Below are 20,949 nucleotides of genomic sequence, written 5' to 3'. Positions count from 1 at the left end.
AGGAATCAGAAAAAAAACAATGTATGGTTACTAAGTATATGGAATTATATACAAACCATATGACATTACTAGGATTTAACTTGTAATGTAAGCTAAGTGACATGGCATCGGACCAAAAATAATAATATGCCCTACCTAGCCATGAAAATAAAGTAACACAATAAATAATCAAAGGACAGCCGTTAGATCCTGGAACACGCAATCTCGCGAATGGTCAAAGAAACCCGCCGCACAGGAGACAATTACCGTGCATTGCCGGTGAAGCAGTGATCGTGACGGACCAGACAGGGGCTCGACACGTGTCAGTTTCTGCCATTAATTTGTCGTGAACCGCACGCGTGATGGGCTGGTGGGAAAAAGGCACAGAAAAAAGCCTCTCTCTTTTGCCACTTTCTCTGTTAATCATTTTCCCAGATATATACAAATGAGAAAATAATTAATTTTTTTCTTTCGCTTTAAGGAATTTTAGCAGAGCAGGTGAAAAATGAATCGATCAAGATCGATAAAGATAAAGGCAATGCTAAAGTGCGCGGCAGAATTGACTGACATTCTTTGCTTTTTCTTACAACACTTCTCTCCCTCCCTCTGTATTTTTCAAAATAGTGTAAATGAAAGTCTATTTTTCTCTCTGTAGTCTGTACTGGGGTTTCGGTTTCGTGTGCTGCTAGTCTTGCTATATGATCTTCTATTAAATATAAATATATTTCTGACTCTGTTCATAAAGGGTTTTTTTTTTTGAGAAAAAAAAACTAGTTTTGATAGTTTAAAGCTGCAACGGAATCGCCATATACAGAAAGTGTGTGCGCAGGATAAGAGCTTGCACACTCTTTCTACTTCTGATCAAATATACATGTGTTGTGTATTTTGACAATAGTGTAATTTAGAGAGAGAGAGAAGGAGGAGAGTGAGAGAGGGGGGAGTGGAGGGGTATATTGAGAGGTCGGTTTCTTTGGGAGATATAAACATCAGAGAGATCATTCATGCTTTGATCCGCGTGCTTTGATGCAAACTGATGGGATTTCTTGTTGTGTCCTAGTCCCACCTTAAAGTTACCTTTTTGCAGGTTTTGTTTCTTTGATTCTGGTCTCGGGGTTTGGCTTCGGCTTTGTGTCTCAAATTTGACTGGTCTTTTTGGTGAAATATGAGATTCCATGATATGGATCGATCATGAACCTTCTTTTGCTCTTTCGGATTTGAACAAGTATCTGATTTGATGTTGTGGGTCGTATCAATTTTGTGAACACGATCCATTGGGATTCTAGGAGAAATAGTTTTTGACTGTCAAGGAGGAAGATGGGTTTCTATATTGAGTTGCTCTGGTTGTAGTTGTGGTGGAGAAGCCGCAGAGACATCATAATGGGTTCTGTTGAAGAAAGTATCAAAGCAGGTGGTCTGGTTACTGGGTCACAGTCAACATTTGTTGAGGAAATGAAGTTATTGAAGGAAATGCAGGATCAATCTGGTGAGTTTCCTTTCTTAAATATCATATTTTCCTTGTTTCTTGGAGTTTGGTTTTGCTCTTATCTGCAGATTGAAATGGAAAAGCTTTAATTTTGAAGATACAGACTAAAGTTGGTCCACATTAATTGCTTCTAAATCTTAGTTTCTGGTTTAATTCCAGGGACCCGGAAGCCATTAAATTCAGAGTTGTGGCATGCCTGTGCTGGCCCTCTTGTTTCATTGCCTCAGGTTGGGAGTCTGGCGTATTACTTCCCTCAAGGACACAGCGAGCAGGTTTTGCATTTATTTTGGCTAATTTGCTTCAAGGAAGCAATCACCTTACATGCTTCTCGTCTTTTGCTTGTTAACAGGAACAACTTGTTCTTTACTGAGCTGGTGTGTTTCTTTAAGTAGCTGTTGGGTTGAGGATGTGAAACAAAAGTATATGTGCGCAGAGATGATGGAGATCATGAAAACTTACCATTAGTTTCATACCTTTAATTTTGAAGCCTTAAAAAGCGCAGCTGAAAACCATTTTTTCTGGGAACTAAGGGAGTTAGTGAGATTTTCTAGTAAGCCTATTTCTTTCCCTATGGGACTGGGAAAAGCTGCTTTTAGAGGTGTGAAGAGGTGGGGGAGGAGAAAAATACCTCGTAAAATCTTGTTTGGCAAAATAAGTGTGAGTTTCAAGAAGGTTGGAAAACTGCATCACACGCCTCACTTGAGGTGTTTTTATTAACCACCCAAATTAGAGTATTCCTCCTCAACCCCTTCCCCTTCATAACTCATACCTCAATTGTCTTTCTCTTTCTCTCTAGCAAGGTTAGGTTTTACCCAAACATCTTGCTTTACAGAACATGCCCAAACACCACCTAATAAACGTCACTTCCTTTTCTTTCATCTTCGCGATCCAAGCCTAAGTTTAGGATGGATACTGATAACTAACCTAAGTTTGCATGTGATTTTGATTTCTCACCTTGTGTGCTGTCACTCTTCCATACTAGGTTTTGAAGTGTGCCGAGCCAGAAATTGAATAGTCTTATCGTGGAATTTTAATTGATGTTGTAGGGGTTTTTATAGGAATGAAATTGGAAAATGAATAAATCTGAATTGAAAATGAATAGAGTTCCTGTTGAATGAAGAGTGGTTCTTCATTCGCAACTGTGGACAAACTAGGCCTGTATTGATTGTGTTCGTTGCGTTGCGTTGCCCTGTTATCTGCTTGTTTGAGATTTAAAGATTTGATAGGTTTAGCTTGCTTTCCTTGAAGTGGCTCCATAATAGCCTTTCAGCTTTTCCATTTTCTGGTTCAAAGATAACATTTCTTGTTGTTAATTTATTGATAACTTTTTATCACGATCTGTTAGACTAACATACATTCTTTTGCTGGTGTAAGTAGGTAGCATATTCCACCAGGAGACAGGCAACATCACAAATTCCGAACCATCCAAATCTTCCATCTCAGTTGCTGTGTCAAGTCCACAATGTCACTCTGCATGTATGTCTCTTCTCTGGCTTAATACTGATATGGCCTCTGCATATGTATGTATTGTTTGTCTACTTTATTGTAACATATATGATTTCGAATTGGTTTACATTTGTCCTGTATAGGCAGACAAAGACACGGATGAAATTTATGCGCAAATGATCCTTCAACCTGTGAACTCGGTAAGCTCGTCCACCAGACTCCTGTAGTTGTCTATAAGGTTTCCCTGTGGGTCTATATGGTCGACTATTCAGAAAGAGGAGAGTAGAGATGTTTCTATGCTATCTGATTATGAATTTTCTTCCATTTAGGAAAGAGATGTATTCCCCGTACCAGACTTTGGAATAAAGTCCAGCAAACATCCAAGTGAATTTTTCTGCAAAACCTTAACTGCAAGTGATACAAGTACACATGGAGGATTCTCAGTGCCTCGCAGAGCAGCAGAAAAGCTCTTTCCTCCATTGGTGAGGATTTTATCTTATCTGGTGAAAATGTCAGCAAATTTTAATGGAATGGTGGACTGCTATATCAAATTACTCTATATTTTTCATCTACTTCAGGATTACACATTGCAACCACCAACTCAAGAGCTTCTTGTTCGAGACTTACATGATAATACATGGACATTTCGTCATATATACCGCGGTGAGGATTCTTCTGCATTTTGTTTATGCAATTGTTGATATTGTTTCTTTTTAAGTTTCTTTTTTGTCTCTATGCAGGGCAGCCAAAGCGACACCTTCTCACAACTGGCTGGAGCTCATTCGTTGGTTCTAAAAGGCTAAGGGCGGGTGACTCGGTTTTGTTTATCAGGTGACTTCTAGTTGCATATTTTTAAATGCTCTTTTCATGTAAGTTGAAAGCAGAAAGCTATATTTGAAGACAACTGGTTTTTGCAGTGCCTATGAATTTGGAACATGCCTCCTTATAATCTGTTAACCAGTGGTTTTTGGTTACAAGCTGATACAAAAACAATGCAATTGATTCCAGTTAATGATCTCTTCCTTTTGCTTGGTCCAACTGTTTATAAATACTATCTCATAATGGCCCATTTTTTGCTCTTTTGAAACATATTAGGGATGATTGTTCCAGAGGGTTGGGCCTAGTATTTTATGACAAATAGTCCTCCTTCCCGTATCAGATTGTATTGGATGTTTGATATTGGTTGCTGAACACTTTAAAGCCAACCAGTAATTAACTTGTGCACGGCATAAAAAATGGTTTGAGAACCTCTCATGTTGTTTAATCTTGCTTTATGAGTTTAACAAGCGCATTTCGCCAATGTTGAAGGAATGAGAAGTCACAGTTGTTGGTCGGCGTAAGACGTGCAAATCGTCAACAAACAACCTTACCTTCGTCCGTTCTCTCTGCTGATAGCATGCATATTGGTGTACTCGCTGCTGCAGCTCATGCTGCAGAAAATCGAAGCTCGTTTACAATCTTTTACAATCCAAGGTGTGTATCAGTGTATGCCATGCATAGTTTCATTTTTTTTTACTTCGTTGAGCCCACTTAATTTTGTTCTCTGAATTTGATATTGATCATACTCTGTACATGTACTTGCATGTAGGGCATGCACTTCAGAGTTTGTTATTCCTTTGGCCAAGTACCGAAAGTCTGTGTATGGGACACAAATCTCAGTTGGCATGAGGTTTGGAATGATGTTTGAAACGGAAGAGTCAGGGAAACGCAGGTAATATTCTGGATCATTTTACCCTCTTACATTATTTTGCTATGCATTTTCACTTCTCCTGGAATGTGAAAAATATGATCGCTCTGTCATCTCTTTTGCAGATATATGGGTACCATAGTTGGTATTAGTGACTTAGATCCTCTGAGGTGGCCTGGTTCTAAGTGGCGAAATCTTCAGGTGCAGTACAGTAATTCTGGGTTTGACTACGTTTTGTTCTTTTGTAATGTTGTCTAGTCTCATGTTTCAATTTCGAACCAGACATCTAGAATTTGTTTCACTTCTCTACCGGTTCTGTAGTTGAATTACTGATATCTGTTTTATTATCAGGTAGAATGGGATGAGCCGGGGTGTTCCGATAAACAGAACAGGGTTTGTTCTTGGGAAGTTGAAACTCCTGAAAGCCTCTTCATTTTTCCCTCTCTGACCTCAGGTCTCAAACGGCCATTTCATACCGGATTTTTTGGTCAGTTTTTGTTCTTAGTTTCTTGCTTTTCCCTCCTCATCAATTTATCTGATGTTTTTCATTATGGTTGGGTTTATATTGCCAGGATCAGAAACTGAATGGGGAAGTTTAGTAAAAAGACCACTCATCCAGGTTCCAGAAGGTGGAATTGGGAATTCCTCATACTTGGGTTCAAACATGTATTCTGAGCAACTGATTAAGATGCTTGGGAGACCTCCAGTTAACTATCCCGGTGCATTTGCATCGTCCCATCAGTTCACATCTTCCCACCAACACAATTCTGTAGCACATGGAGCTGTAGGAGAAGATCTCAATGCGATGCAGGCAATGACAAATCAAAATCTTCAGATTAGGTCGTCGCAGAACTTGCCAGTGTCCGATCAAAAGTCCTCCCATGTTTCTCTTGACCAATCTGAAGGTATGAAGTCGGATGCAACGAAATTACTTCCTTCGAACAAAGATAGAAATGAAACACCAGTTACTGGCGTTACTGAGAATCTAAAGTTAGAACCTGAGAATGCAACAGATCAGTTAAGCCAGCTAACCACTATAGGAGAGTGCATTGAGGAAAGGCCTTCAGTAACTCCATTGAATTCACAGAACTTTGTAAACCACCTAACATTTCCCAATCCAAATCTGGGTTCGTTGCCGCAGTCTAATCTATGGTCTGTGCAGCAGCGGTTAGAATCACCAGCTCTTAATTCCCAACAAAATACTCTCGCCCAAGCTGGTTCTAATAGTATAAATAGCTTTCCTCCTTTTCAGTGCAATGATGATTGGATTTTGCATCCTTCGTGCCAACCTCTCAGTGGGATGTACAAATCCGACGGCCCTTTGGGTTTGCAAGACTCCTCAGTAGTGTTCCCTGAAGTCATTAATCCCTCTCTACCTTCATTGAGTCCAGAAATGTGGGATCCGCAACTGAATAACTTGAGATATTTATCCCAAGCTAACGAACTCACTCAGTTAGCTCAGCAAGACCCATGTAGCCTTAATTCGAACGGACTGAGGGATTTATCCGATGAGAGCAATAATCAAAGTGGGATATATGGTTGTCTCAACAATGGTGGAAGTGCTGTGATTGATCCTTCTGTTTCCAGTGCCATTCTGGATGAGTTCTGTACATTGAAGGATTCTGATTTCCCAAATGCTTCCGAATGTTTGGTTGGAAACTTCAGCTCCAGCCAGGATGTTCAGTCTCAGATTACCTCAACAAGCCTTCCAGACTCTCAAGCTTTCTCTCGTCAAGACTTCCCGGACAGCTCTGGTGGTACATCTTCTAGTAATGTGGATTTTGATGAGAGTACCTTTTTGCAGAATAGTTCATGGCAACAAGTAGCTCCTCGCGTACGAACATATACAAAGGTATTTTCCTCATACTTTCTCAGAAATGGGAAATGGGATTGTATGCTAGTTGAGGCATAGATAGATACATATGATATGCTGGGTGTCATGTGCATTGTTGCAGGGACTTGAGCTGATGAATTTGCATTTGTTTTGACAGGTTCAGAAGGCAGGATCCGTCGGAAGATCAATTGATGTCACAAACTTTAAGAACTACGATGAATTATGCTCCGCGATCGAATGCATGTTTGGACTTGAGGGGCTACTTAACAATCCAAGAGGGTCAGGTTGGAAGTTGGTGTACGTGGATTACGAGAATGATGTTCTGCTCATTGGGGACGATCCTTGGGAGTAAGTTCAATTTATCTTAAATTATGTGCTATCTAAAAACATGAGCAATGTCGGTAACTGGTTTCTGGTGGCGGCCATGTCCTTGCAGGGAATTCGTAGGCTGTGTACGCTGCATCAGGATTCTATCACCTTCAGAAGTTCAGCAGATGAGTGCGGAAGGAATGAAGCTTCTGAATAGTGCTGCAATGCAAGGCGTTAATGGCTGCGACTAGGAGCCCCTCACCCTTCATTTAAATTCTGTGAGGTGAAAGACCTTGCAGTGGGCTTGGCCTTCATACGACCCTGTAACCGCGACAGCTTCAATACAACCAGTAATGATGGCAACCAATCGCTAGCAGATTGTTATTCAGATTCAAGCTTTCTATAAGCTGGAGTGTGTTGTATTAACGGGGAACGGTTTGCATTTTAGAAACTCTTATGAATGTTAATTCTTCTCATCCTTTGTACCTCCTAAGTCATAACCAAGAAAATGTGGGTGGATTTGGTCAAGGGAATGTGGAAATAGTACTTAAAGACCCAGTACGTGTCCAAGATCTTTCGATCTACTCGAACACTACAGTGGAAGTGTATTGAATCACGAACAAGCGTATTTTGATGTGGTTTGAAATAGAGCATTGTGGACTCTTATTTATAGTTTGGTGTCTTTAAAGGTATTACAACTGTAATATGTTATGTCTGCACTATAATATGTTATGTATGTATGTAATATGTTATTTTCAACTACTTTACCAAACCATGTGTTGCTTTTCATTCATTTTTCTGAAGTTGCCAATGCACAAGGATCTGTAGTGGTTGAACTGCAAAAATGACCACCCATTAAAATCTAGAAGCTTGCCCGTTGGAAGTTTAATACCTCACGACAGGGTAAATTTGATCAAAACTTAGCACATGGCAACAAGAGTATACTCTCAATAGAAATCATACTCAAAACCTCCCGAGGTTTGGCTTTAGAGAGATTTATCAACTAAGCTATCACCCAAGCAGCTAACAAAATCTATCTATTGTTCCGTTCAGTAGGTCATCTTTCTAAGTTAGGTGTTGATGATAGTAACAAAGTGAAACAAGTGAACATAGCCTATACTCAAGTAAAAACTGTTAAAAATGTTCTGAAAATTTTCCAAAAACAAGACGATTTCTTGATTTCAGCAACAAGTTTATTTCTGGGCAATATGCCCTCACAGTGTCATTACTGTCATACATTACATACACTCGCTCATCCGACTGATATAAGGATGGTTTATTTACACTATAGATAACTGCAGGATTTTGCCTTCCAATGAAATAAGTAGAGCCTTAAAATTGCAAATCTTTTTTTTTTCTTCCCTGTAAGTAAAAATCACATACATATCACAGCAGCATCCAAAATAATATGTTCCTTGCACAACAGAATCCTCAAAGAAAAATCCCAACGTGTGCATTTCACAGAGAAGTTAAGCTTTGTCGAATCAAGATCATAGAAGGACATGATTGAATTCTAACAAAAAATTTCCCTACCTCAAAAGATTCGATAGTGCATTACGACATTTCATTTCTTAACAGGTTATTATCGAAATAAGTAAGACATTCGACAACCTAAACTAAAGGATTCAAATAATCAAGAGTTTTTAAGTTACAAAACGGATATAATCCTCCCGTCCATTTGCATATCTGACTATAAAATAATTGAGGTACTTATTCTTCATTTAAACAAATTGCACAAGGATATTCAATTCAAAGTCACACAAAATTCGGTGTGAAGAAAGCTACTGACGGGAAATGTATTCTTACCTCTTTGAGTTTCATGTAAAATCTCCATATCATCAAACCCTCACTGGCTTCTGTAGTACAGCTGACAGATAAACTTCTGATTTTCCAGAACCATTTACTTCTAACTTCTCCCCAACAACCCATTTCAGCTTCTTATAGCCAAACCGCTCTATCAAAACAGTCAAAGCCCTCTTCTTATCATCATTGGCACAGTAGAAGTTATCCAGCCAAAACAGTCCACCAGCCCTCAAAACGCGATCGATATCAAACATTAAGAATTCCATCTTTTCTGGTTTCTCACCAACGTCTAATCCACTCCCAGCATGAACCAAATCGAATATATTGTCATAGAACGGAAACCTATGATCTAAACTCAAGTACAAAGGGAAAAGGCCTCTTGCAGCAACAAATTCACTAATTGGGGCATCAACATTCAAAGTATTGGTGATCACAGTCACATTCCTCTCTGCCATTCTAGCAGCAAAGGTTCCAGACCCACCTCCAATATCAAATCCAATTCTGATTCCTCCACCTCCCAAGGACAAGACATCATCAATAACAAAATCATTCTTACTTCTAGGCTTCAAAAACCTCTGAGTCTCAGACCCATTAACCAAATCAAAGCAAGCAGCGCATTCCCTACTAGATTTCTTGCTATTCACACAATTAAAATTCTTGCAACCAAGACCACTCCAAGTAGCAACCTTTTCACTAACAGGTTTCCAAAGTGAAATAGGAAAAGGAGAAAGACCCACCTTTGGTACGGTCTTGCCCAGGCATCTCCTTCTCGGCAAAGGTTCACATCCCCGCAAAATCAGCTTCTGACCAAGGCTCCAATCATCAGGACAAGGCCCAGAGATCTTGTAAGTCATGTACTGAGATAGCAAGTCCGCAGATTTCTCACAAGAATGACCCACAGAAGCCACCATTTCTGTGATCCCAGTTTTTGAATCTTTCCCCAGTGGGAGCTGATGGTGCTGTAGAAACAACTTGAGCTCACTTGCCATATTGGGTCTGGAAACATCAATTGAGTCATAACCCAGAATCTCTTTTTCAATCTTGGCGAGCTTTCTTTGAGAAGAATCGATTTCTCTGAGGATCAGAGCTAGATGTTCAGAGATTAAAGACATGTTCTTCTGGGTTTGAAGAAGTGGGTGGTTTTGATGGTGTTTTGGGGCATATGTAAAGGCATAGAGGGCAAAGAGATTTGTGGTTATGACAGAGAAGAGCATGAGAATGTTAACAGCCGATGAACACAGAGTAGCTCTCTTGAATCTGGCTGTTCCATCTCCAATCTTCAGTGAAACTGAGCCCATCTTGGTTGGTTCACTCCCGGACACACAGAGAGAGAGCTTGAGAGTGAGATTCACAAGTAGATCAAGTAGAGATTTTTTTTCTCTTTGTGAATATGGGATTTAAAAGTTAGATTAAGACAAGGCATTGTCGGTTCGGTATGTGATAAGAATTGCTTTTACTATTTAGTATTTACAACTACTCCTCCATTACTGCAACTCTTATGTTCAATTAATAAAAACAAATAATAAGGCATCTTTATTGTTAATTATTTATTGTCAAAAAGAGATGTAATTTATTTATCCAGGGAAAAAGAAATTGAAAGATATATTGAGATGGTGATTGTGGTTTATTGATATAATATAACAGGGTTTATGATCTTTTTGGTTTTACTTAAGCAAGTTGAATGAAAAACTCAACTAACCCTGACAACCCTAATAAAGTTCAATAAATTTTTACAATTTATAGAAATAATTTGAATTTCTGTACTTCAATGAATTTCCTTGAACAATTACATTAGTATTTGAAATTTTAGTTTTTTTTTTATTTTAATTTTCTGTCAAATTTTATAAATCATATATACATCCATATCAACAGACAAAAAATGTAAAAACCAGGAAAAAAAGAAAGAAAAGGGAAAATGGTGCTCTCTTGTTATGATATTAATGCATCAAAGACAAAAAGACCCTAAATTACAGGTAATGTAATAATTATATAATCATAAACACTGATTGATAAAGAAGTGCAAGTCACGTGACAGATGGTGGAAAGGAAAAAAGAAGGGGGTAGTGGGTGTAAAATAAAGAAGAAATGTTGCTAGATCTGCTCTTAGTTTTCCAAATCCTGTAAAAACAATGTTGGAGTTGGTAATCCATGGAAGCAGATTGACTAATTATTTGGAAATCAGGACAACAAAGGTTTAAAGAAAAAGAAACTTGTGCACAATTTACAATACAACTAACCATTTCTGCCTCCTTGGACTTTACAATAGGTCAATATACCTACATTAAATTTGACAACCTTTTGCAGTCCTTGAATCAAAACTATAAAAATCCATAGACAAGAAGATGCAGGATGCTGTTCAAGTGTTTCCAGACTTGTAAAGATCTCCAGTAAAGGGCATAGACCCTTCCAACACCTGTGGGAAAGAAAATGTATATATATGTATGCATTCAGACGCAAAAATTTCCAAGAAATATGCTAAACCAAGTAAAAAAAATGTATATGTATTGATAGCCAGATAGGTTTCAGGTCCCAGAAAGCAAAATGGTTCTACAGTGGCCAATAATATTTAATGTTAAAAAAATTTCAGATGATAGATGCTATAAAGATAACATTATGAAGAGCAATCCAAGCCTTCATCACTGGAAACCACTCCTGCAACTTGCAACAGTCAGCATTCCATCGAATATAACCCATTGATAGTGTCTCCTGTTCCTCTTTCACAGCCAAGGTCCATAATGATCAAGCATGATAACACTCAATGGAGAACTTATAGTATACCTCGAGAAAAAGCTAAAAAAAATAGTATTGATGGGGCGTAGATGGGGAAAAAATTGGCTTGTTAACCATGTAGATAATATATACATTTACAAAAAAAATCAGAGATATCCAACATCAGTTGACAATGATAGCATAAGGACTCATGCACGACGTTTGCTAAGACGCCATGAATTTGGCTCATGATATCTGTCGTAGAGAGGTTCAATGCGTTCTTGACGCTTGCGCTTGCTCATTTTCGTGGGATCAGACACCTTAAAGAATCTTGGTGCAAGTTCCACAAGCCACTTGGGATCTATAACTGTTACTTCACGCATGTACTCCTTGGTGGTCATTACCAGCTCGTGGTAGATAACCCAGTCTGGCTGTCTCTGGAATAGGGCACTGCTAGGATGGATATAAACTGGCTGGTTTTCAACTAGGGTTCGATAACCTTCCTGCGGGTCCTTCCTAGCTGCATGGAAAAAGAACCCTCCTGTGATCGCCTTCCTTATTTTGGTGAAATTCTTTCCAGCACTCACAACATCCAACTTGTACCTGAAATGCATCATCAGTAAGAGTTAGGACCACAATTTAAGCAAATCATATTTCTTGAAGCACTGTTCCTACATCACTGCAGAAATGGCATGAAAAACAAGAATAAGTTGAATAACTCACAGCCTGGTTCACTACATAATGCAGGCAGCAAATAATTCACAATTATCGCTTCCAGATTTGCAGTGGTGAAACCAACATCATATTAAAAGAATAAAATTCCTCACCAGGAAGGTCATGATTTACAAAGCTAGTATTGAGACATTCTCCACATATCTAATGCGAGATTTTAGCGTGATGCAATACCCTCCACTCAAATCACTGACCTCCTTGTCAGATTTCAATTCACCCTCCCTCATCCATGTCCTCTCCATAGGCCAAAGATCCCCTATATTTGGCCCGTGACCATGTGGGTTTCTTGCCCTCATACTAGTTGAAACACCCTGATCCAATCTTGCAATGAATTTTTCGCTTTGGCCAACAAGGCCTCACGACTTCACCCTCAAAAAGAGCCCACAAAGTTAAGGTCATAGTCTTAAGGATGTAGTATTGAGCCAATCTACACATATTCAATGTGGGACTTTGGGGACTCACAAAGGCTATATACAATTTTTGGACAACCTAATAGAATCTGTTGACATTTTTACACATGGACTGTTACAAAGACATCTGACAAAAATATGTTTTAGGAAGCCAAAAAAGAAAACACACACACACACACACACACACATTAAGTAAAGAACAGCAGAAAACAACAGTCTTGGGATTAAAACAAATAGAAGTTAGATGAACTCACTTATCCATGATAGAGAGAAGCTGTTTTCTGACATCCTGCGCCCTTCTCAAGGATCGAGACTGTACGAAGTTCTCAAAACACCAAGGCCCAGAGAAATTTTTTGCTTTCCAAGCCTCATACACAGCAAGTAAAGTCAAATGGTCTCCCTCAGGTTGGAAAAACTTGGCCTTTTTCTGATCTGCTTGGGCTTGTTTTTCCCTTGGCCTGTAGAAGATGTTCCCAGTTTGAATCATGGCAATCATTGTCAAGATTTCATCACTACAGCCAAGGTCAACGCTGGCCAATAACATCTTAGATAGTGGTGGATCCAGAGGAAATTCTGCCATTTTTCTACCCAATTTAGTCAGAAGCCCCTCTTCATCCAGAGCTCCTAAACTGTACAACTGTTCCATGGCAGAAATAAGAGCCTGGGGTGAAGGTGGATCCATAAAATCAAAAGACAGGAGATCATTTATTCCCATGGCTTTCATTGTGAGCGTGGTAAACCCTAGGTTGATCCTTTGGATTTCTGGAATCGAGGTAGGGGACATTTCATTTCGATAGGCACTCTCAGTGTAGAGGCGGTAACATTTCCCAGGCCCGGTACGACCAGCACGTCCTGCTCGTTGCTTGGCTGAGGCCTGTGAAATTGGGGTTATGACCAGAGAATCAAGCCCTTGCTTAGGATTATATACATTTTGTTTTGCAAAACCAGGATCAATCACATAAAAAATACCATCTATGGTTAAAGAAGCCTCGGCAATATTGGTGGCCACAACCACTTTCCTCTTCCCCGGGGGAGCAGGGTCAAATATTCTCGACTGCATTTCACTAGGAAGGGCACTATAAACGGGTAGAATAATCAATTCAGGAACATTTTTACCAAGTCCTTTCATCCTCTCAAAAAGAGACTGGCATGCGAAATCAATCTCTTCCTGACCAGTCAAGAAGAGAAGTATGTCACCTTCAGGTTCTGTCAAGTGGATCTGTAGGACAGTGATCAAAGATGCATCCAGATAATCACTTTCTGGCTGTTTTGTGTAGAGTATCTCCACTGGAAAAGTTCTCCCAGGAATTGTGAAGATATTACAGCTAAAGAAATACCCAGAAAACTTCTCTGCATCTAATGTGGCCGATGTGACGATCAAACGAAGATCAGGTCTCCGCTTTACAAGTTTTTTCAGCAATCCAAAGAGAACATCAGTGTGGATTGTCCTTTCATGAGCTTCATCAAGCATAATGACAGAGTACTGGGAGAGATTCTCATCAATCAGAATCTCTCTAAGAAGCATACCATCGGTCATATACTTGATTACAGTATCTGGTCCAGTGCAATCCTCAAAACGAATAGCGTACCCAACTTCCTCCCCAAGACGACAACCAAATTCTTCAGCGACCCTCTTAGCAACAGACATAGCAGCTACCCTACGGGGTTGAGTACACCCAATCTTACCCCTTGTAGTGTAACCTGCCTCAGCAAGATATTGTGTTACCTGTGTAGTCTTACCTGAACCAGTCTCACCAATGACTACGAGAACTTGATTGTCATGCACAGCCTGAATCAACTCTTTCTTTAACTTGTAAATTGGCAAGCTCTGCCTTTGTTCCTGGAGGGAGAGTTTTGATCTCTGCCCAAAGGTCAATGCTTTCCCAAAAGCATCCTTCTTCCATTCGGGCATGTCATAAGCCGACAACCCGACACCTCTAAGCTCCTGTGCAAGATGTCTCTCACCAGTCTCTGGCATTGGGTCTTCCCAAGGACGGTTAAGATCCTTTGGTATCGAATCAAGCATTGTCCTTTGCTGTTGTTCCCGAACTTCTCTCCGTTCTTTTATGAGTGCAGATTGGAGTGCTGCAGCACGGCTCAAAGATCCTTCTGGATTCTTAAAGATCTTCACGGGTGACATATCTACAGAGTACCTGGTCTGGCCTTGCAGAAAAGCTGGTTCATCATCATTCATCTCAATTTCAAGCTCCTCTTCAGCACCCTCTTCCTGATACAATACTCCATCCCCTTCATCATCATACATTGGATATTCTTGAATGCTCAAAACTCCTGAAGCAATCAATTGTTTGGCCTCCCATTTCTCAGGGGAGCTCATTCTTTTCAGCGGCCTGCGTGATGGAACAGAATCATCATCCTCCATAATCCTGATCCCCGAAAGCCCTGTCCTTGTCAATGGCCCATCCCTCGACCCTGATGGGTTACTCCTGTATGCATCAGGGTCTGAGCTCTTCTTTATCGGAAGCAAATCCTTCCCAGTATTCTGATCAACATCCCTCATAGACAAGCTCAACTTCTGGCCTGAAACTGAAATCACCTTCACATAAACCTCCTGATCCCGCTTCACAACATCCTTGGCATTCCCAATTCTCCTAGTTGCCATCTGGGAAACATGAACCAATCCCTCCTTCCCTCTAATGTCATTCAATTGCACAAAGCATCCACTGTCCATCACTCTTGATACCCTCCCTGCATACACCTTATACAATTCAGGCTCATCTGTACGGTATTCCCCATTCCTTCTGTCCCTATTGTGTTCACCATCCTCTCTAACATCTCCATTCTCTTCATAACCATCCCTTCTATGCCTGTCATGCCGATCCCGATGCCTCCCTCTATCCCTAACATCATCCTCTTCGTAATCCCTCTCTCTATGCCTATCTTCTCTATTATATCTATCTCTGCGTCTGTCACTGTCCCTATCCACATTCCTATCCCTGCCTCCATCTCCATCCCTATCCCTCCTGTCTCTGTCTCTGCGCCTAATAGCACCATCTTCCCGCTCCTCTTTTTCCCTTCGCCGCTCCCGAGTCTCCATGTCAATTTCCTTTTCGAGCTCCTTCACTCTCTCCTTACCATCTTCAATCGCTAAAGCGCCATACTTGGTCTTCTTATCGCTTCCCTTCTTGGATTCCTTCTCCGATTTGGGCTTGTGCGGGAGGATGGCGTGAATGATGGTCAGCAATGTACGGACGAAGTAATCAGGCATCTCGGCGCCGTTTTCCTTCAGTTTCGCATCGAATTCGTCCACCGTCTCCGAATCCCTCCCCAATTCGGTGATGAACTCGGCTAACACTTTGTCAGCAACGCCTATATGCGTTTCGAGTTCGTTGCAGACTTTGGAGACGAGAGAGAGGTATTCTAGCTTCTTTAAACCATCGTCGGTAGGTGCAGCCATTACAGTATGAGAACACGATGAATTGGACGGAAAAATATGGGAGAGAAGATATTTGATGGAGACTTACAAAGATTAGGGTTGTTTGGCCTCTGCTAAATCAAGAAGCTTCGAGATGCATATGTCAGATGTTACTTCTTCTTCCTCGAGCTCTCGTTAGGGTTCGGTGTCCGCTTCACTGAAACGTCGCCGTTTAACAGCAGTGATACTTGACGAATAAAAAAATAAAAATTTATGTGATTAATATGATAAATTATGTATAAGCAAGCCCAATATATATGATTTTGCAGCTTAAACCAGTAGCAAAAGGACTTTTAAACTTGATATTGGGCATATACATATGTAAAATGAGAGGGGTGGCACGTTCAACTCTCATACCTCCAGCATTTTCAACATTATTTTCTACACGGATTTCAACCCAATAGACTGGATCAGCGACCCGAGTTTAGAGTTGACCTAACTGTTAGGTGAGAATGTTACGTTTCGACTTTATTTCTCGCACAGACTTCGACCGTTGAATTGGGTTCGCAATCCAAATTTAGAGCTGACCTAAATGTTCTCGGTGAGTATGTTGTACTGAAGAATTCTCGATTACCAAAAAAATATACAAAATATAGAAACTCAATGATCATACAAAATTAGGCATATTCAATCAAATTACAACACCAAAATCGCCAAATGAGCATAACTTTATTTTGCATTATCAACCAACATAGGTAAGTTACAAAAGTGGTAAACATAGAGTCATAAGTAATACTAAATACAAAGTTACACAAAACTATACAAAGATCCAAGATCCATTGACATCATAGGAACTCTATGCACGCCTTTTACTAAGACGCCAAGAATTTGGCTCATGATATCTATCATAGAGTGGTTCAATGCGTTCTTGACGCTTGCGCTTGCTCATTTTTGTGGGATCAGTTGATTTAAAATACCTTGGTGCCAGTTCCACAAGCCACTTTGGATCAATCACAGTTGCTTCACGCATGTATTCTTTTGTGGTCATTACTAGCTCATGGTAGATGACCCAGTCTGGCTGCCTCTGGAATACTGCACTGCTTGGATGGATGTAAACAGGCTGGTTCTCAACTAAGGTCTTGTAACCCTCTTGTGGATCCTTCCTCGCCGCATGGAAAAAGAACCCGGCAGTGATTGCTTTCCTTATCTTCGTTACGTTCTTTCCAGAACTCACTATGTCCAACTTATACCTGAAATGCAGCATCAGTTAATGAGTTAGAGCCATTTATCCAAGCCAAAGGTATTTCAAGTAGCTTTCTTCCTATTAAGGTAGAAATGGCAAGGAAAAAAAAAACAAGAGTAATTCTCTGCTGGTTCACACAAGTACACAACACAGTTGGAACTAATAGGTCAACAATCATCAATCATTTTAAGACTTATAGCAGGTTAGAGATTAACTGCAAAATTATAAAAGCATTAGAATTCAATGTCAGAGAACAAACTCCAAAAATCCCACAAACAATTTCCTAAGAAATACAAAAAAGATGACAATTTAATGAATAAATGTTTTGAGTTATAAGAGCACAGCACATATGGAAGGAAAGAAAATCTAAAACCATAATATGATGAAAGATAGCAAAACAAAAGCTATATGAGAACTTACTTATCCATGATGGCGAGAAGCTGTTTTCGAACATCCTGCGCCCTCCTCAAAGAACGAGCCTGAACAAAGTTCTCAAAACACCAAGGCCCTGAGAAATTTTTTGCTTTCCAAGCCTCATATACAGCAAGTAAAGTCAAATGGTCTCCCTCAGGTTGGAAAAACTTTGCCTTCTTCTGATCAGCTTGTGCTTGTTTTTCTCTAGGCCTGTAGAAGATGTTCCCAGTTTGAATCATGGAAATTATTGTCAAGATCTCATCACTACACCCAAGGTCAACGCCGGCCAGTAACATCTTAGATAGTGGCGGTTCAAGAGGAAATTCTGCCATTTTTCTACCCAATTTAGTCAGAAGCCCCTCCTCATCCAGAGCTCCTAGAGTATACAGCTGTTCCAATGCAGAAATGAGAGCTTGGGGTGAAGGAGGATCCATAAAATCAAAAGACAGGAGATCATTTATTCCCATGGCTTTCATTGCGAGTGTTATTGTTCCTAAATTTATCCTTTGAATTTCTGGGATTGAGGTAGGAGACATCTCATTACGATAAGCGCTCTCAGTGTAGAGACGATAACATTTTCCAGGTCCAGTACGCCCAGCACGACCTGCTCGTTGTTTGGCCGATGCCTGTGAAATAGGGGTTATGACCAGTGAATCAAGCCCTTGCTTTGAATTGTATACGTTTTGTTTCGCAAATCCAGGATCAATCACGTAAAATATACCATCGATAGTCAGAGAAGCCTCAGCAATATTGGTTGCCACCACCACTTTTCTCTTCCCTGGGGGGACAGGTTCAAATATCCTCGATTGCATTTCACTAGGAAGGGCACTATAAACGGGTAAAATAATTAATTCAGGAACATTTTTACCGAGCCCTTTCATCCTCTCGTAAAGAGATTGGCATGCAAAATCAATCTCCTCCTGGCCAGTCAAAAAGAGAAGTATGTCACCTTCAGGTTCTGTTAAGTGGATCTGCAGTACAGTGATCAAAGATGCATCCAGATAATCACTTTCTGGCTGTTTTGCGTACAGTATCTCCACTGGAAACGTTCTCCCCGGAATTGTAAAGATATTACAGTTGAAGAAATACCCTGAAAATTTCTCTGCATCTAATGTAGCAGATGTGACGATCAATCGAAGATCAGGTCTCTTCTTAATAAGTTTCTTCAGCAATCCAAAGAGAACATCAGTGTGGATTGTCCTTTCATGAGCTTCATCAAGCATTATGACAGAATACTGCGAGAGATCTTCATCAATCAGAATCTCTCTAACAAGCATACCAGCTGTCATGTACTTGATTACAGTATCTGGTCCAGTGCAATCCTCAAAACGAATAGCATACCCAACTTCCTCCCCAAGACGACAACCAAATTCTTCAGCGACCCTCTTAGCAACAGACATAGCAGCCACCCTACGGGGTTGAGTACACCCAATCTTACCCCTTGTAGTGTAACCTGCCTCAGCAAGATATTGTGTTACCTGTGTAGTCTTACCTGAACCCGTCTCACCAATGACTACGAGAACTTGATTGTCATGCATGGCCTGAATCAACTCTTTCTTTAACTTGTAAATTGGCAAGCTCTGCCTTTGTTCCTGGAGGGAGAGTTTTGACCTCTGCCCAAAGGTCACTGCTTTTCCAAAAGCGTCCTTCTTCCATTCGGGCATGTCATAAGCTGACAAGCCAACACCCCTAAGCTCTTGTGCAAGATGTCTCTCACCAGTCTCTGGCATTGGGTCTTCCCATGGACGGTTAAGATCCTTAGGTATTGAATCAAGCATCATCCTTTGCTGTTGGTCACGAACTTCTCTCCTTTCTTTTATTAGTGCAGATTGTAGTGCTGCAGCACGGCTCAACGAACCTTCCGGATTCTTAAATATCTTCACGGGTGACATATCAACCGAGTACCTGGTCTGCCCTTGCAAAAACGCTGGTTCATCCTCATTCAGCTCAACATCAAGTACTTCTTCAGTGCCCTCTTCCTGATACAATACTTCATCCCCTTCTTCACCACAAAATTCTTGAACACTCAAAACGCCTGAAGCAATCAACTGTTTGGCCTCCCATTGCTCCGGCGAACTCATTCTCTTCAGCGGCCTGCGTGATGGAACAGTATCACTATCCCCCTCCTCCACTATCCTAATCCCTGAAAGTCCAGTCCTTGCAATTGGGCCATCCTTGGACCCTGATGGGTTGCTCCTAAATGCATCATCCTCAGAGCTCTTCTTCAAAGGAAGTAAATCCTGACCAGTATCCTGATCAACATCCCTCATCGAAAAACTCAACTTCTGCCCTGAAACTGAAATCAGCTTCACATAAACCTCCTGATTCCGCTGCACAATATCCTTGGCATTTGAAATCCTCCTAGTTGCAATCTGAGAAACATGAACCAAACCTTCCTTCCCTCTAAAATCATTCAATTGCACAAAACAACCAGTGTCCATCACTCTTGATATCCTCCCTTTATACACTTGGTACAGTTCAGGCTCATCTATACCACCATGTTTCCTGTTCCTTCGACTCCCATACTCCTCAGCATCCTCTCTAACATGCCGCTTCACTTCGAAACCATCTCTTCTATGCCTGTCATGTTGATCCCTGTGCCTTCCACTATCCCCAAAATCATCCTCTTTGTAATCTCCTTCACTGCTCCTCTTTCTATCATATCTATCTCTGTGTCTATCAATATCGCTATCCCTATAGCTACTGATTCTATCCCTGTCTCCACGCCTATCTGCGCCCACTTCTAGGACCTTTTCCTCCCTTCTCTCCAATTCGATCTCGGTTTCAAGATCCTTTATTCTGTCCTTACTATCCGCAATCGCTAAAGCGCCGTACTTTGTTTTCTTAGCATCGGAAGCGCTTCCCTTCTTCAATTTCTGCTCCGACTTTGATGGGAAAAACGCGTGAATGATCGTCAAAAGAGTACGGACGAAGTAATCGGGCATCTCGTCACAGCCATTCTCCTTCCAATTAGAGTCGAATTCCTCCACCGTCTCAGAATTCCGGCCCAATTCAATAATAAAATCAGCTACTGCCTTGTTTTGCTTATCGTCTTCTTTCAACCCAAGATGGGTCTCGAGTTCATCGCAGATTTTGGAGACCAGAGAGAGGTACTCAAGCTTATTGCGACCATCTTCAACCTCTGTCGCCATTAGTGACCCAGAAACACTACCAAATACCAATAACTACACAGAATTACATGAAAAAAAAGTAGTTCGAATGATACTTACTGGAGTTTAGGATTCTCCTCGACTCAAATCTACAAACTTTGAGAAGCATATGTGATGGCGAATTTGTTGGATTATATATATATATATATATATATATATATATAACGGAGTTTAGGAGTATAAATCTGATTAGGAATCAAGATTGTAAATTGTATATGGAGATTGAGAAGTCTGTGTTCATCAATCAAGGACAAGGATAAGGATTCGGAAAATCAATCCTTATATGATTTTAGATCTTTTAAGTTTTAGTAAATACCCCTATAGATTCAAAATATCCAAAACTCGCCCCTTTGTGTA

General features: G+C 40.5%; 4 protein-coding genes across 5 annotated transcripts; 1 reads left to right on the top strand and 3 right to left on the bottom strand.

The window, feature by feature from the left end:
* Positions 1–585: 585 nt before the first annotated feature.
* LOC120009118 (auxin response factor 5) lies at positions 586–7,410 on the top strand. 2 transcript variants are annotated; one of them, XM_038859578.1, is made up of 14 exons: positions 586–1,462; positions 1,622–1,734; positions 2,840–2,938; positions 3,052–3,108; positions 3,238–3,390; positions 3,487–3,571; positions 3,649–3,739; positions 4,217–4,381; positions 4,497–4,619; positions 4,721–4,796; positions 4,947–5,049; positions 5,168–6,447; positions 6,587–6,777; positions 6,866–7,410. In XM_038859578.1, the coding sequence occupies exons 1-14, from the start codon at positions 1,357–1,359 to the stop codon at positions 6,987–6,989; spliced, it is 2,766 nt and encodes a 921-aa protein (XP_038715506.1). In that variant the 5' UTR covers positions 586–1,356; the 3' UTR covers positions 6,990–7,410. The 2 variants fall into 2 exon arrangements, with proteins under 2 accessions (XP_038715506.1, XP_038715505.1); XM_038859577.1 differs by having other exon boundaries at positions 597–1,462; positions 4,947–5,082.
* A 940-nt stretch (positions 7,411–8,350) lies between these two features.
* LOC120009792 lies at positions 8,351–9,970 on the bottom strand. Its single transcript, XM_038860495.1, has one exon. The coding sequence runs from the start codon at positions 9,837–9,839 to the stop codon at positions 8,577–8,579; it is 1,263 nt and encodes a 420-aa protein (XP_038716423.1). The 5' UTR covers positions 9,840–9,970; the 3' UTR covers positions 8,351–8,576.
* A 1,344-nt stretch (positions 9,971–11,314) lies between these two features.
* Positions 11,315–16,039, bottom strand: LOC120009253 (probable pre-mRNA-splicing factor ATP-dependent RNA helicase DEAH5). Its single transcript, XM_038859751.1, has 2 exons — positions 12,647–16,039; positions 11,315–11,853 (listed from the first exon to the last, which is right to left on the bottom strand). Exons 1-2 carry the CDS (start codon positions 15,805–15,807, stop codon positions 11,460–11,462), a joined length of 3,555 nt encoding a protein of 1,184 aa, XP_038715679.1. The 5' UTR covers positions 15,808–16,039; the 3' UTR covers positions 11,315–11,459.
* A 436-nt stretch (positions 16,040–16,475) lies between these two features.
* Positions 16,476–20,751, bottom strand: LOC120009252 (probable pre-mRNA-splicing factor ATP-dependent RNA helicase DEAH5). Its single transcript, XM_038859750.1, has 2 exons — positions 17,429–20,751; positions 16,476–17,015 (listed from the first exon to the last, which is right to left on the bottom strand). Exons 1-2 carry the CDS (start codon positions 20,572–20,574, stop codon positions 16,622–16,624), a joined length of 3,540 nt encoding a protein of 1,179 aa, XP_038715678.1. The 5' UTR covers positions 20,575–20,751; the 3' UTR covers positions 16,476–16,621.
* Positions 20,752–20,949: the final 198 nt, after the last annotated feature.

Source organism: Tripterygium wilfordii, chromosome 11, assembly GCF_013401445.1.
Source record: "Tripterygium wilfordii isolate XIE 37 chromosome 11, ASM1340144v1, whole genome shotgun sequence".
In the NCBI taxonomy this organism is placed as follows: domain Eukaryota; kingdom Viridiplantae; phylum Streptophyta; class Magnoliopsida; order Celastrales; family Celastraceae; genus Tripterygium; species Tripterygium wilfordii.
This window is presented reverse-complemented; position numbering and strand designations above follow the sequence as displayed.